Here is a 17,695-nt window from a genome sequence, read left to right on the forward strand (position 1 = left end):
CCAGAAGACCAAACTTCTCTCCTTATAGGGGGGAAGAGAAATCTTTTGAGGTTAGCTTGAGTCTTCTACATGAATGTTCTTCCCAGTCTTTTCCCGATTCACAGCTTTGAGGTCTACAAAATCTTTTCTCTTCTTAATAAGGATCAGTTTCATCCAGTTGAGGTCTTTTATAGTTTCTGCAGCTCCAAAGCACACATCAGAGACCTTAAGTCTAGTTTAATGTCAGAATTTTTAAATTCTGATTATGGGAATTTTTGCTGATGGAAGGAGACTCCTGAGCAGAGGTGGCTGGGAAAGATGAAAGGACAGGTTCTCTGTTCTGCTTTTGGCAGTTCAGCATGGAGCATCCCTCACGGAGGAGCCATCTTTTCACTTTGGAGCTTAACAATCCACTTCAACCATGTACATCATTTTTAACTAGCTTTTGATTTGGCAAAATTGCTGCATGGTTGCACCGGTTTGAGGGAAAGTGCAGTCTCTGTCAGGAATTTCCTTTTTCCCCTTTTGCTGCTAATTTCAGATGTTTCTCTACAGGCTAGGCCCCTCTTACTTTCAAAATAAGTTTGCCAAATCCTTTTTTCTAGTTCCTTTTTAGCATTCATCTCATTCACATAAACATTTTAGTAAGCATCACTAAATTAAAAAAACAGTTTCTTCCACCATGTGAACTTTTATGAATGTTCTGAGTTACTAAATTAGGGCCTTATGATGAAATGTGCTGACTCCTGTAGGAAGAGGATGTCACAGTCCTGTATGAGTTGTTTCACCCTTGCTTTTTTCTCATTGTGAAATTTAGATTAAATACTCCAGTTTTGTGCTGATTCCAGTTCAGTTTGGATTATGGAAGGAATTTGTTTCTAAAAGTCATCAAATCACAAAACCAGCCCTGTCAAAATGCAGTAAGCATTTAGTAGTTACCTTTTGGAGTAACCAAAACCTTCCCTGAGTGAACATTTAAGGACCCTGGCACGTCAAACCCCCGTGGTGCTCTGTGGTAGGGCTGGGAGCTCCATTTCATCTTGTGCTGATGCTCTGCAGAGCTGTGTGTGCAGTGAGGGCTGCTCAGCTCCTCCTCCTCCTCCTCCTCCTCCTCCTCCTCCCAGCTGTCTGTCCCAGCTGGTGCAGGGTGAGTGGGCAGAGCCTGGCTCTGCAGGGCTGGGGTGGCTTTGGGCACTCTCCAGTCCCCTCTGCCCTCCTCACCTTGGCACAGCTGCACTGCTGCCCCTGCCAGGGTCCCTCAGAAAGGTGCCTCTGGTCACTCTGGCTAGGAGGAGAATGATGAATTTACTTGTGCTGCAAATGGTATGGAAAGAGTGTTGGAATAAATTTAACTTTGCAACGCAGACAGCTACTAAAATATTGTTTATGTACATAAGTAAGGATGGAAAAAAATCACATATTAAAAAGGTTTCCTGGCAAGACTTCACTGTGTTTTGCCTCATGGGGAAAGGAAGTTAAGAACAGTTGGGCCCTCTACTGTTTCAAGTACCTCATTTTTCATCCTTGACAGAGCCAAAGCAAAAATATTAGTTGAGCTTGATGTTTTGTTTTTTTTTTAAATGAATGGTGTTATTAGAATTTTGTGGGAATATTTTGTTTCCTTCATGCATACTGGCACATTACCCCAAGGTTTTAGAATACAGCTTCATGTATTGAATCACTTCTTATGCTTAAAGGAAGTGGTTCAATTACCCACATATAATGGAATGATGATATTCCTCTAGATGCCTGAGTCAGGCTTTTGTTGAGCCTCATTCTGTTCTTACTGCTTCTTTTTTCACCTTAAAGAATAAGCTTCAATAACTTCTATTTTTTCACAAAACAGCATCACTTTCCTTACAGAAAGAACAGGGTTGGTGGGGGAGGTGTGTAGCAGTACTTCATAGGGCTAGTGAAAGAATTTAATACTTTCTTCTTTTCTTTGTTTTTTTTGTTAAGACCATGCTTAGATCATTTACAAAATAACTTGTAAAATAAACACTCCAATCAGTTTGTTTTCTAACTAGCCTTGTTTTCTCTTAAATCCATAATTCTGATTTAATTTCCTGAATGAATGCAGATCACATTAAAAATATTGTTTTGCACATTACCATTGTGCATATAAAATGGTGGCTGTTGAATTTCTTTTTCCTTTTGCCATGTATAGTCATTGTAAGGATTTTTTTCATGATTCTGGTAGCATTTGCATATAAGGAAGCAAAAAAACTACCACCTGTTTTACACATAAAACTAAGAATAAGAATTTGAAAGTCTGTATTTGTCTGCAAAGAATTATGTGTTGTTGTTTAAAACTTTTGTTCTGAGGAGGAATCATACAGGTTATGTTTTCTGTATGCTTAATCTGTTGCATTACATTTTCTATGTTTTTAATCTGTTTCACTGGTATTTAATTTCTTACCTGTGTGGGAATAATGAAGGGATATTTTGATGACAGTTGACTGAAAAAAACACAGACAGTTTGCTATGTAAGAAAAATAATTTTACTAAAATACAGTTTTCTGGCTCTGAACAAGGCCTTTTTTACTTTCCACATGGGAAGGGACTGCCTAGGTTACACAATCTTACTTCAGTTGTTTTAGCTTTGAATTGGCATGGATTCCTGGTCTAGGAACTATGTACAATTTTTGCCATTCATTTAATGAAGTAAGGATTGAATATTCTAAATCTCAAGGACAATGAATAGGCATGTGGTCTTTACTTTTCACAAATCCAAATAAATATATTCTTGCCATCTTAGCAAAAATGAAATGACTTTTTCACTGCAGCTGTGAACCCTGGAACTTCCACAACATTCTCAAGGGTGAAATGTGTTTGGCCCCTAACAAACCTGAAAGTTCATTACACAAATTCATAGATTTGCAGGAAACTGAACTGCAAAAACAAACCTCTAAACTCCTGATGTGAACAAATGAAAGAAATGATTGGTGTTGAGGCAATTCCATTTCTGACTCTATCTTTTGGATATTAAACTTGGCACTCAGCTGTCACCATTGTGCCCAGCAGGGAGCCAAAGGAAGCCTCACTGCTGTTGTCAGTCAGCAGACTCTGAGTCAGCATGCATAATACACAAATAGTTACTGAATGCTTTTTCTAACCTGTAATACTGAAACCAAATGCTAAGTTGAAGGATTAAGCTCATTCTTTGGTCTTCACTGCTACTTGTGCTTTGTGCTCACTGACATTATCGGGCTGTAACACAGAACTTTTCCAGATTGTGAAGGATGTGGTTCAGCTGTACCTGAGTCTGCTCCTCAGGAAGGAAAAGCGCTTGTAGGTGGATCATCTGGACAAGTGGCTTAGCACCATTGCTCTTCCAGAGCAGAAATTCTGTGTCCAGAGGTGGCTCTGAGAGTGATGGAGCTGCTGTAGAAAAACCCTGGAGCTCACACTGCTCCTCAAGAGGCAAATCTAAAGCAGTAAATCTAAATGTACTTTCCTCTAATGAAATGGAAAACACTTAGGTTTTTTACTAAGTTGAAAACTTCATTATATATATATATGTTTCCAAAGAATAGAACTGATTTTTGTTGAAAAAGCAGACATCTGAAACCTCCAAATCTCGCTCAACAGAAAGGGATTACTGATTTGGAAATGGTTTGCAATGTTTATTCTCTTCCTCTTTTGATTGAGTTCAGTTCTTCAAAGAGCTGCAGTCTCCCATGGTACATCACAGCCAAGGATTCACTAAATGCAATATATTTCACCCAGGACACAAGAAGACTGGAAAAGAAATCTTGAACATCCCTAAAAGATACAATAAAATAAAAAACATTTTTACATCCAGCTTGTAACTTTTCCCAGTTAAAAATTTCAGAGCATTTTTAAACAATCCCCTCTTCTTTTAAAACGAAAAAAATTGCATTCTCCTGACCCTTTTTAAAAAAAAATAAACTTTGGTTCTTCATCAAGCTGACCTAACCTTAAAAAAATTTAAAATTCTGCATATTATTTAGCCTGATTTCCATAACTCTTGTCTAAGGAAAGGCAGCTCATTTACATTCTGGTCTTGTCTTCCATTCTGCTCTGGATAATACCACAGGCTGCAGGTTCTTTGTCTTGTTGAGGTCCAAACCATCACCCTTCTTGAGGATCATCAGCTCTAACAAGGGTTAGAGTGTCATATCAGTAATATGCAGCTTTGTCTACTCAAAACTTTTAGTGTAAAAGGAAATGCTTTTCTTTATTAATTATGCCAGGAACTGGGAAAGACCTGGTAGGAAAGATTTGCACTGCTGCTCATCTAATAGATGGCAGTGGGATGGTTTTGCATTTGAAGCAGAACACAGGACAACATGACTAATTGTGTTGGTAGAATGGTGCAAAGCTCACTGCAAACCAATTATTCCCTTGTATGCCAGGGAATGATGAGTCTTTGCAAAACCAGATGCTAAACCCCAAGTTTTTCTTATGTTAAAAAAATAAGGTAATTTAGTAGCTCTTGATGCATTCTTGTTGCATTTCCTTATCATGCTTGTGTATGGAGATTTGAACAGCAGGTTCTGTTTTTATGACTTTCTGCCAAACTCTAATGGTATCAACTGGAAGTACAGGTATTTGACCCTCAGTACCCTGATGAATTGTAAATCTGTTATTTTTATATAAATAGATTTCTCATCCTACAAATGGAATTAGAATCTTGTCCTGATTTTTGATAGCAAGTTTCAAATGAGAACATAATTTTATATGCCTTGTCAGAGAACAAAAAGATCCCAGAGTGTTGTCTGTGGTGGGGAATAGCAGAACCCCAGTAGATTTTGTAGTCTTCTTTGCAGAAACTATAATCACCATGGTCCCTGGAAAACGTTAAATCCATTCCAAATATGAGAATTGTAGATTAGTCTTGTGTTAGTAATTCAATTTAAAGAAAATAGGCTATTGAACCATGCAAGCTGAATGCTTACTTTACTGAGAAGCAAATTGTCAGTAGAGAAAGCAAACAAGTTACTCTTACTTTTCAAGCAGTTCTCAATGCTAAATAAAAGTTTATTTCTAGTATTAAGTTGGAGCTTGATTGCTGTGACAGCAGTGGTTATCTTTAGGGTTTTGGAAGATGAAATGGAAAGAAAAAGTCTTAAAATATAGAGGAGGCAGAGCTCCTGGTGTCATGCTTAGGATGAGAAGTGGTGGACCATGAAAGCTGGGGCTCAGAGGTCACCTGTAAAAGAACAGCTCCTGGTGTTCAGCTGTTGTCTGGGTCTGGGTAATCAGCCTTCACTGCTAAGTGACAGTGTATCCCAGTAAAAGCAGAAGACTGGGGGGTTCTCCCTTCATTTTCCCATGTTGGTGCCTTAATTCTCTCTTGTAAGAATCTGCAAAACAAGGCAGATTCTTCTCCACTGTGGTGTTAAGTGTGAACCCCACTTTGCTTTGTTTATAGCAGGTGTCAAAACTCATTGCTTTGGATTGCTTAATCCCACTCATCAAAATGGGATTGATTGCTGCTTAGGAGACTCACTTACACAGTGATGCTTACAAATCTCTTTATGTAGATTTACCTGTGGGCAGTGACTGTTTCATCTTATTCAAAAGACAGTTCTTTCTTTCACTGCTGCCCTCTTCTCCTTGTTTGTTGGTTGTCACATATTGTGAATTTCTGTATTACTTGTGCTAAAAAATTGTGTGGAAGAAGGGTGATCTTTATAGTGTTTGTACCACGCATTAAAATAAGGTGTTTGGATCCTTTTCTGAACTACCAAGTGTCTCTACCTCAAAAATGGTTGGCATTTAAATGCTAGGAAACCCTCAGTTGTTTTCAGCCTGACTGCTGCCCCTGAGAGAAGATATAAATATTGCAGGTGCTTTGAGTACCCCAATGCACAGAACTTGCTTGCAGCTGGCTCCTAGATACTGTGGTGGCAGATGTGCTAGAATATTAGTGAAGAAATGGATTGGAAAACTAGTGAAACAAGAAACACAGAATCAGTAAAAAGTGAAAATTACAGATTTTGTTAGCTGGTTTTAATTTTTATCTGTGCAGTCCCATAGTTGCCTCTGTCTCGTCTAAAATAAGAAGCAAATAAGAACACACATTTACAGGAATGTGGCTAATTTTTTAAATATTCAGAACAAATATATTCATAACCAATATATCTTATTTAATAAGAGAATATTCCTTTGATTCACTAAGAGGGGTTGCAAAGTCGAGAACCTTATTTCTTAATTTAAATTGATGCAAGAATCTCTGTTTTTGATCCACGGGCTCCCTCTCGTGGTCTGGGAGGTGCTTGGCACCAGGAGCTTGATTAATAAAGTGGAAGTTATTTGCAAATTGATTTTGTGACACAGTGTCGAGGGTGTCTCCAAACTTCCTCGATGTTTAATGGGAGCATTGTGCTCTCTCTAATAGCAATAATGAGATGAACACGGGTGTTGTGATGAATCAGGGTTGCAGGGCCAGGTTTATCTTATTCAAGTGGCAATTAAGACATATCACAAGGACTGAAAGAAATGTGCTACAAACAATATTTACAAATAAAATCAGTGAATTTGCATACCTAAATAGCTATGTGAATGTATAGCCTATAGTTGCACTGATACTGTCACCTTTGTCACCTTAGTGCTCTGCTTTCACCTACTGATCATACCACATCCAAGTTGGACTGTTTGCCTATTGTATATGATTGTGGAGAAAAAATATCTTTAATATTCTTAGATTAGGAACAAAACTATTGTAAACTGCTCAATAAATTTGAGGCCTTAGACTCATAAAGCAAAGCTCATAAGTAAAAATTATATCTATTTTAGAGTTCACTTACTTTTGTCTCAAGTTTTTAAGTTAATTTCTAAATTTAATTTCATAAATTTCTGGCAGAGTTGAAGACAAACTTAGTGTGTTTTACCTTGCTATTCCTGCTTCTAATATTTTTTTTCAGCTTGAATTTATCAATGTGAAGAAATGTTTACATAGTTTAAGAAATGAAACAAGTATTCTAGAGTGGTGTCCTTCCTTTAATGCTCCTAATTCATGTGTATATTGCAGCAAACAAAATTAAACTAAATCTCTTCAGTTCCAAATGATTTGGAGTAGATGTTGTTTTTTCACATTTTTTGGACCAAAGATTTTCACTCTATCTTTGGGCTTGTTTCATATAATGTAAGTGACCACAGAATGTCACAAGGACTCAAGATATGCATGTCCAAAATATTTATTCAGATGACCTGCAGTGCAGATAGAAGCAGAGCTGGGAGGGGCTTTTGTACATTGATAATACAAAACAAGCACCAGACTAATGTGAATTATTTTCACTAAGAATATCAACGTTTTATTCCAGGGCCTGAGCTTATAACAGATATTCAAAAGAATCTAGCATTTTCATTCATGTTAGAAATTGAGTGCAAATTTTTGAAAAGAAAGATCCTACTAGTAAAACATTAAATTCCACAGTTTGTTCAGAAATGTGTTTCTAGAGCTGGTAATTTAAGTGCTCCTCCTGGCTTTACTTAAAGCAAGTCTTGACAGTTACTTGCCATGAAGAAAAGCAGGTTTGGGAGAGCTACTTAGAGCAGTTCTCTCCCTTTCATTACTGCTTGTGTCAAGGGCATGGAGAGTGAACTTGTCACGTGAACAGAGAATATTAGATGCATGTGAGAAGTGTAAATACTTTGATGCTGTAAGTTGGTCTGACTTACATTACAAGAAGGAGGACAGTTGAAGTGAATAGAAACAAAGCATAATGCATGAGTCAAAGTCTATCTCCTAAGAATTTGCTATTTTATGTGTACTGCAGCCATGTTAAAAGAACAACACTTTGCTGTGCATTCTTGTTCATGCCACACTCTTGATAATCCTCTTTACCATCTGTGTAAATCTTCTATCCTAGCATCTATTTATATATGTTTATCTTATTTAAATTTCTAAGGGTTGGAGTTATTTCTGAGCTAAATTATCTAGCTCCTGTAACACCAGTACTCTCAGATAGCTTCATCCTGTCAGTGAAAAGTAGCTTTAATATCCATTGGCTAAAGAGGCAGTGTGACAGGAACACAGCACTCCCATTCTGCTTTATAGACTCCTCTGGTACCTTGGAAATGCTGTAATCATTTAACCTTTTGTACTTTCTTCCTCTTCATCCCCCAGTGAAGAAGCCTATTTGAAGTTTAGATTGTGCTTTCTACAGTGCTATGACTTGTTAAGTCTTTTCCATTATAACAATGTGTTTTTTTAATTTTTTGTGTACAGGTACTTGGAACACCAAACGAAGATACGTGGCCTGGAGTCCACTCTTTACCCCATTTCAAACCAGGTAGGTTGAAGCACCAAGTTCCTCCAAATTCCCTCTCTGGAAGTACACAACAGAGATAATTACATCCCTGACCACAAGAGATCAAAATGACCTGGTGTGCAGTGTGTGAACCATGATGAGCTTCTTCCAGCTGCTTACTTTTTATTGTGCTCAGGGTGGGAGGTTTTCTTTTGTTTAATTTCTTCCCTTTCTGTTTTGTTTTCTTCTGTTTGTTACAGCATGAGCCCTGACCTGCTTGCATTCCTCAGCCAGTGAGAATTGTACCTTTCAGACTGCTGGTGTGCCGATTCTCTATTAGGATTACTTTTCCAGCAGAGTACGCTACACTTTGACAAATACTAAAGGAAACTAAAGAGTAGAGAAAAGAAATTGAGAAAGCTGAAGTTATTACTAGATTTTTTAATATGTGTTGTATTTGCAGTTGTCATACTCTATAACCATCCTTGAAAAACTGTTTCACCATCTGATACCTTTTTGTGAGAGGGAGCAGTTTGTCTCCTAGAGACCAGGAAGATGTGGTCAGCTTCATTATGCTATGCTATGTGTGCATGTTTGTGTATGTAATAGATATATTATGTATGTATGTATGTATGTATGTATGTATGTATGTAATATATATATAGTCTTGTGAACTTCTGAATGAGATCTTAGAAATATGTTTTTAAACATGGCCAAGCAGGGGAATGAGTAGGCAGGAGATGAGGCAGAGGAGCTGCAAAGGACAAATAGATCTAGATAGCTCCCAAAATAAGAGAGAGAAAGAAACAAATTTATTGTAGGGCTTACCCTGATACAGACACAAAGCCTTGAAAAATAGGAATGCAGACAGCTCTCTTGCACATTGCTTTTTAGTCTCTGTCCTACTGCTGACTTACTGCTGTACAGTGAAATCACACTCTAGTGCTCTCTAGTGAATTAGTAGAAATTTCTTTAACAGTCGTTCACTGAAATACTAAAAATACTGCAGTGTTCTTCCCTTAACCACTGTGTCATTAAGTTTACAAGGTTTTATGTTTCTCATTCTTGATACTGATTGAAGGTAAGCAAATACAGAATACTTACAGAAATGTAGCGGTCTGTAAAAACAGCCCAAAAACATTGGTTTTAGCAAGAATAGTAAAGAGAAGGAAAAAGCCTGAAGGTGTCAGTGACTGTTGGTTTTGGTTTTTTCCTTTTTCTGTGAGGTACAGGAAAGTTTTGAACAGTAGATGGCAGCCAAGAAATGTCCTGGTTTCATTATTCGGTTTGGCTTCCAAGTGTGTCAGGGGATGTGGGTTTATTACCACAGAAGGACATCAGGAAATAAATCCACTGTAGGCACATCATTAAATCTAATTTTTATACAGGCATTGTGTTAGAATTGATCTTATTTTCTCCATCCCAGACTATGGATTTTTTCAACTATGAATACATAATTTTTATACAAATGCAGAGTGGGGACAGGAGGAAAGTGCCTCCAAGACAGAAAATGGTCACTCAGTATTTTCACCATTTCTGCATGGTGTGGCCTTTTTTCTCTCAGATCCTTTCCACATCTGTGAAGTATGTAGATTTGTAAGTCAGAGTAATTACTATTCTTGCTGGCAATAATTTAATCTTTTAAGGGCCTGTTAATATAAAGCACTGAGGTCCTTAATTCCCTTACACTGTGGAGGTCTAGGAGCACTCAAAACTAAAATCCCTGTTCTGTACAAATAAGGTGTTGTGCATCCTCCATCCTTGATGACCTTGGTAAAAGGATTTTTTGTTGCTTTATGGTTCCTTATTTGCTGTTTTCAGAAATTACAGCAATAAAAAGCATCATCTAACTGACAACCAAAACTGGCTTGCATATCCCAAAACTGATTTATGCTGGTAAATGTGGAATTGTTAGAGCAGCAAAACACACCCCTCTGGGATCATTCTGGGGTACCAGCACCAAAGGTATGCTCTGCAAAAAATGCTCTGACCTATGAGCTGGGCTGGAATAAATACAATTTGCTCAGGCCTTTAGAATTGTTGAAGATGCTTGGTCAAGGACACCAGGTTCTCTGTCACTTCTTAAAAATGTGCTTTCCTTCACGCTGTTCTGTGCACAAAAGCTTTCTGGCTATGATAAGGCTGCTGCATCATCTTCTACAGGTGCTCAACCAGCCATGCTCCCCTCCCTGATGGTCTGAAATTGCTCTTACACTCTAGCTTTCCTGACTGACTTCTTAGGAGCAAAAATGAAAGTCAAAGCTTTACTAATGCATTTAACAGTTGGACTCAGTGGTCCATGTGGGTTCCTTCCAACTCAGAATATTCTGTGATTCTTTGGAGATGACTTAATCTGTTCCTTTTCCTAGCAAAATAGTGAGGTATCCTGAAATGTCTTGCCAAATCTGAACCAATTCCATTATTCTTGAAGATTTGTGAAATTACTGTATTTAAATACATGTGACATGGGGTTAAGTAACTCCTGTGCTTTGCATGTGACAGTAAGTTTTAAAACTGATAGCTGCTAATAGTAATTGTGATAAATTGAGAAGTGCAGAGAGCATTGGTGAGGATGGCAGCGTTCACTCAGGCAAGGCTTGAATTCTATAAACTTGAGCATAAAACAAGAGCATTTGAATGGAAAGCATCAGTGATAAATGATTATTATAGTTTTAAAAATGCTGAGCACATTAAATGCCTGTGGATTTGGGATGACTATTGAGAGTTGAAACAGAATTTCATTGTATTTCTTGTTTGCATACAGACTTCATTAACTAATTTTCACACTGTGCTTTGATAGGGCACAGTCTTGTGCTGCAGAGAGCTAATCACAGTTTACTAGGAGCAACATGTCTGAGAAACTTGGTATTTGTCTCTACTACAGTGGTGAAGGGTCTTGATTATTATGGAAACATCCAGTGCTTTAATAACTATGATCTCTGACATCTTAATATGTAGGAACATTTCTAAGCCTGAATAAGAAATATGTTCCTAAAGCTAGTTGTGGGTGGCTCTAGGTAATTTAAACCCCTAACCTAGGTAATTTTAACAGCTTATAATAGTGAAAGTAAAATGGTCATGGTTTTGTTTGCCATATAAAAAGTCAGAAAACAACTTGTATTTTATCTGCCTGCTTTGAGATTACTTCCTGTCTTACAAATGCTCCAAGTAATATATAAGGTACTTAAAGCTAAAAGCTGGCCCGGTCTTTGAGCTTTGTGCTGCAGCCTCCGTCCTCTCAGTTTGTGTTTGCATCTGTGAGCACAGACACACACACACACACGTCCTGCTTAGTAAGTTACTTAAGGATAATCTAAATAATGCATTTGAGAGGCCTGAAATACTTCAGGAGTATTGCAGTAACTTTGGGTTACCTCTGTGATTCACTTTGAAGCTGTTATGGATGCCATAATCTTGAGAGGGTCTTCCTGTACTCAGGAATCATCATTTCATTGGTCTCATCACCAATGAATCCCAGACATTCTGGATCACTGTGACAGTAATTATCTGCCCTCAAACAGGGAAACAGTTTGAGGGAATTGTGAAATGGTGCTAGTTGCTGGTTCAATAAAATCTTGGTGTTTCAATAAAATCTTGATGTTTCATCCACATGAGAAGGCCCACGTTACAGGCTATTGGACAGAGACACTTTCAATGATGAACATGTTCCCCTTGACTTGGAGAACATGTTTTCACTATTCACTCTTTAGTTGCAATACTTTAGGAAATATGTAGATTTGCTGAGCTAAAACAGATTCAAACACCAATCATGTCCTGTGTCTTCAGGAATGAATGAAAGTAGGCATTAACTATGTCTTATCTATATGAGTAGAGGTGAAGCAGTATTCCCAAACAAGCTGCTTCCTTGCTAGTCTTGTGTCCAAATCTTCCTGATTTTTTGAGCAATATGTTCATCATTGTTATTAAATCTCCCTGGTTTCTTTTTAGTCAGGAGTCCTATCAACTTTCCCTCTCCAGCCATTTCTCCTGGACTGAGTCCTGTCCAAATAAATGAGCAGGATAAGCCTTTGGATAAATATCTACACTTAAGTCAAGTTTTCACTTTTCTGACATTCTCAGTTAGTGTTTGGGACTGATGCTGTGTAACCTCCATCCTGGGAAGTTAAATAGAGATTTGTCAGGAGGAACTGTCAGTGGATAAAATGGGAGAAGGTAAGAAATGGTCACAATAGAGAATAAATGAAGTGTCCGCGGCAATGAAGAGATGGTAATGGTCAAGGAGAGGAAGGAACTTGTTAGGAAGGGGGAAAAAACATGAGAATGCTTTGTAATGTTCACTGTGCATCAGTTTCTTCACAATACTGTTTCTAGGTGAAAGAAAGTTAAATATTTAATCTTGGCCTGATGGTGTAGGAGCCTGAACCTCACAATGTTCCACAAATGATCAGATACAATAGAGGGTAATACACCTGAAAAGGTGCCTCTACGAGACAATGAAACATCTGCTGAGCACTGATTTTTAAAAGAGAATCCCTAAAGCCAGGATGAAAAGAGGTAAGAGAGAGTCTTTCCTTAAAGAGAAAGCAGAACACAAAAAGAAAAAGTGAGGAAAAAGCATTCACGGGAAATTGTGCATAACATGGATTTTGCCAGGGACTGATGAGCATTTTGTGGATTTCTTAAAAACTCACAAATCTATGACAGACAGAACCACTCCAGAGCTGGTGTTCTAACTCAGGATTTCTACTTGACTTCCCAGGTGATCAATAAATATAGATTTGGTTTAGAAATATGATCTGCCCACATGCTTCTTAACAGCTGATTGACAGCCAGATTTTTTCCAAAAGAATAAGTCTTCATTTAGAGTAGGGCTGGGCTGAGAGACTGAACTCCTTTGGCACAAACACCTGAACATCCCGTTCATGAGAACATATGGGTTTTCAAACTTCCATAGCAGTTTTTCCTATAGTTTCTCCAAAGCCTGTCAACATTTTGTTACCTGCTGAGTCAATATCTTGTTTATATCTGCATTGATACCAGGGGGTGTTCCCAGGCAATGTGGGAGCCTCTGCCATTAAACTGTCAGAGCAGCCTCTGGATTGCCTTTACCTCATGACAATTAGCACTTACAAATGATTAATTCCTGGGCATTAGTCAGCTTCGTTAGGGTTAGGAAGTTGGTGTGGGCCAGGGGCTGTTCCCTGTGAGAAGTCCCCATCTCCTGTGTTGGAGGATGGAAGAGGGAGGTGCTGCAGCAGTGCTACAGGACAGGGATGATGTCTCAGCCAAACATTCTCAAACTCATTTAAATTACTGCTATAGATGTAGTCTTCAAGAATTTGAGTACTTGAAGAAAGGAGGGCAATTTGCAAATAATTAATTTTGAATTCCTCCCTCTCTTTTGCCAAAACAAAACTGTATTATTTAGTGTTTCTTCAATCTGTGGTATCCACAACCCAAGGGAAGCAGAGTTGTCAGTGTTTTCTCCATTCTTAAAAAAAATTACATTAAGCTGAAAAGTTAAAGTGACTTATGCATGCAGGGGAGACAAGGTGAGCTCTGCTAAAAGGTGGAACCATTTAATGTAGGACTCCAATGCTTCAGACAATGCTGGGTATTAAAATTACATTTTTTACTCATGTTCAGGAGGAAATCTAGAAAACAGCAGCTGTTCTTCCTCTTTACACAAACTGTGCTCTTCTAAAGCAAATGGAAGGGAGAAGAGGGGAAGGCGGATGGAAGGGAGGGAGCTGTAATTTTTCTCAAGATGTTTGGCATTCAAAACTCTAAAGTCTAGCTCATGTATTTGGTAAAACTCTGGTTATAATTGAACTTCAGTAAAAACTCCAATTGCTGCAAATTTGATAGTGCTTGAAAATTTTCTTGTCAATATGGATAGTTGTCTTTATATCTTTAGCTAACATAATTTGAATAATTTTAGCATTGAATCTTTACTAAAAATGGTATATGTCTTATATATCACAATACAGTGTTAGTCACGTTAGATTTTAAATTGAATGTAAAGAAAACACTTTCAAAGAAAAAATGAATTAGACTTTTCAAAATATTAATAATGGTGGTGTTTAAATATTTGCATTTAAGCTAATCACATTTGGTTTTAAATAGAGAAGACCATTAATCAAGGAATGCATATTAGCCATCATGTTTTGATTAGCAACATAAAAAATGCCTTGAAGTCAAACTGCATTTTAAGGTCTTTGGTTTAGACTAGAAGCTGATTATCAATACTGTTAAAAAGAAGCTAAAAATCAAAATGTAGTCTGCCTCTAATTCCTTCTGTAGCTTTTCTTGTCTATCTCGGGTCCTTTTAAAGCAAATATGGCAAAGGTATAACAGTTCATGTGTTTTTCTGACTGATAAAAGTGGAAAAAACCCTCATGTTGTTTTATGTTACTTAAAATGCAAGTGCTTATTTTTTCAATTCTCACAGCAGACCAGTATTGCTGCAGTGGTCTGCTAATAAGCTCACTAGTGAGTTCTGCTGAAACTGGATTCTGTTTGAACCTGCCCTTGATGCAGGGCTGTCAGATGGAGCATGTTTATCAGGCAGATAATGAAGTTTGCACTGCAGAACATGTAGGTTGTGGGCACACAAGTGAGTATGCACATATAACAGGGCTGCTCTAGGGTGGTTGTCTAAAGGAAATAAGAAAAAAGAGAAAGAAAGAAGGAAAGAAAGAAGGAAAGAAGGAAAGACAGACCACTTATTACTGCTGAGTGTAATGGATGGGCTTTCTGGCCAGGCTTTTTTTTTTTTTCCCTAGACCTTCAAACTGGCCAGAATTTGGAAGCTGTTGTTTTAAAAACATTTTTTTTTTTTTTTGATGCATCAAGTTTGTCAAATTAACTAACTCAAGAAATTCCCTCTCCCTCAGGTTGCTCACTTCTGCTTCCATTTTGCAATTGTTACTCCAATAGCCTCTTGATGATACTTTGTGGGGCACAGTCCCAAAAACTTCCGTGGCTAAGGAGGCATTGAGTAAGCTGTGCTGCAAGGCCTGAAGCAAAGAGCAGCTCAGGTCCTTGTGCTGCCAGAAGAAGGTTTGTGCAGCTGCCCCACTCACCATGTCTGAGCAGGGTGTGTGCAGTGCCCAGCAGAACAGTGACCCTTGGTTCTGAGCTGCTTCTGAGGCTGTGGGAGGGACATGTCAGCCTTGTCCTTTTGGGTACTCTTGGGACATCCTGAGAGTAAAAATTATGCTACATCTTTCCAGTAACAAATAGGAATATTCTATGTAAGCCCTTATTTATGTAGCCCTATACAGGCATCTCTTTACGGTGCATTTCATTGTGGACATGCCACTTCTAAGCAGCAAATAGTAAACACTCTAAGGTGCTATGCAATTGAAACTAAACTAAAAATCTCTTCCTTCTTTTGTTTCACATAAGCAAAAATTCGCCTTGTATTAGGTGAAATACAGCACCCATGTGAAAAGCCAGCTCTGCAACAGTGAGACATAGCTGGTAGTGAGGATGATAACTGAATATTTGGGATAAAAATGCTGAGGATCAAATTTTGTTTCCTGAATTTGTTCCCAAAAGATTGGCAAATATTGAAGTGTTTGCATAAAGGAAATTGAAATCACAATTTTTACTTTAAGTTTCAGATGTGCTTACTGTGTTGTCCTTCCAGAGTTTTTATTTAAAAACCCCACATTAAATAATAAGAATGTAAAAATATTTGAACTCCAGTATATATACCTACAATTCGAACTGTAAAAATTCAAAATACATCTGAGATCAAATCCTGATCTGTAAACATACAGTTTTTAATTTTCATACAGTTTCTTTAATGTCAGCCTGATGAGAGTGAGCAGCTGCCTCAGCAAGAGGGTGCACCTTGTGCTCTTGAGAATGGTGTGCATGTGCTGGAGGATGGCTGTGTGGTTGGGTGACCATGTGAGTGTCTGCATGAAATTTTCACACGCGCATGTTTGCTTTTCAGTTCTAAGGGAGAGGTATTTTTTGCTACACAGGGTTTCCTCCACAAGGTAGGACTGAGATTGTGATTGCCAGTACTGTTGCCTCTCAGTATGTCGGGCAAAGGTTTCTTTTGTGGGGGAGCATTCATGGTAGTTCTGCAGAATTCCCAGTCTCATATACAGACTTATATTACTGTTCTTTATGAACATATCAGTGGTAGCTTCTGAAAAAAGAAATATCAAAGCTATATGCTTGAAAGTATCATAGAATGTAATTTTGTGCAGTTTTTGACAGTCAGGTAGGTATAGCTTTAGATTTGGTTTTATTGCAGCCAGGGAGCAGTAAAGGACTGAGGCATTCAAACAGGTGTGTGGGAGTTGCTCAGTCTGAAAATTGGCTCAGAAGCAAACTTGGGGATGTAACTGTGAGACTGAATTCTGGTTCTGATAAATTCAACACAAGCAAGAGACACTAAGATAAAAATTGTGAAGTTAAGTTACCTCTTTTTTTTGCTTGGGATGGCAAGTTTGGTGCTTTTAGGTATATAATTTTGTGGTTTCATAGTGTCATGAAAAACTGCACCATGGTGGAGGAGCTCAAGGACAAGATTATTGTAGCTTCTCTGTTCTGGGAACTCTGAAGCCAAAATCAGCTGATTTCACTGCTTTTCTGTTCTCTAATGGATGAATTCAGAAAAATACTATGAGCTGGCACGTACATGGAGCTGGGCTTAATTAACACAATAGTCCCATCTAATTATCTTGTCCATGAATGTTAGTAAGACTCTGGTTGGAGCCATGACCACAAAATTATGTAGAAAAATGTGAGCTGTTATTTTATCAATGTGTGGTTCCTTTCTGCATAAAGCATGTGAAGAAAGCAGCCTCTAATCTGCTTGAGTAGAGAGGGAAGAGTTGAAACCAATAGTGTGGAGAAGCAGGGTTTGCAGTCACAGCATATTCAATGGAGTTTGAAATAAAGGACTGTGGGCTAAACATTTGCCTCTCTATAGACAGGGTTTTGCCCTCTCCATGTCTTCCCCACCAATTTTCCTTCTTCCTGCCTGATAAATATGAAAGGTACTTACTTGAAAAGATGTTTGGACTGGAACTGTAGGCAGAAAAGGAAGATCCCTTTGAGAAGTCTGTTTTGCTCATGTGTGTCCCTTATAGCATTTCCATAACTGCTTCCAGTATATCATTTTTTCAGTAAAAATTCATCTGGCATAGCAATAGTTTCCCAGGTGTTTTGCAGAACTGAAACAGATCTTTGGGCATTAAAGCCTTAAGGTAATTTGGCCAAGTGGTTAACTCTGGGGCTTTCCTCCCGCAGTAAAAATAGCTTAAATTAATTAAAATAAACACCAGATACTCTGGTCAAGAAAATGTGTTGTGTATGATATTTGTCAAATATTTTAAGTGGATGCAGCTCTGTTGAAGTCAGTATTGCTGTGCCAGTTTGAACCAGCTCAGTATCTGACCTAAACACATTGCAGAATGACAGATAAAATCAAAATCTGTTTCCCTCTAGGTCCAGGTTACCTTTTCAGCACTGCTTCAAGTCAGTTCAATTCTCTTTCCACCCAGGTT

General features: G+C 38.1%; 1 protein-coding gene across 7 annotated transcripts in view; it reads left to right on the top strand.

Moving 5' to 3' along the window:
• The window catches only part of CDK14 (cyclin dependent kinase 14), a 345,182-nt gene that overhangs the window by 205,238 nt on the left and 122,249 nt on the right, over nucleotides 1-17,695 (top strand). For all 7 annotated transcript variants that reach the window (XM_030944179.1, XM_030944177.1, XM_030944182.1 and 4 more), the window contains one exon: nucleotides 8,180-8,243. In XM_030944179.1, the coding sequence (XP_030800039.1) occupies nucleotides 8,180-8,243 (64 nt within the window). The remainder of the gene's footprint in view (nucleotides 1-8,179; nucleotides 8,244-17,695) is intronic.

The sequence above is a fragment of the Camarhynchus parvulus genome, chromosome 2 (assembly GCF_901933205.1).
Source record: "Camarhynchus parvulus chromosome 2, STF_HiC, whole genome shotgun sequence".
NCBI classification, from domain to species: domain Eukaryota; kingdom Metazoa; phylum Chordata; class Aves; order Passeriformes; family Thraupidae; genus Camarhynchus; species Camarhynchus parvulus.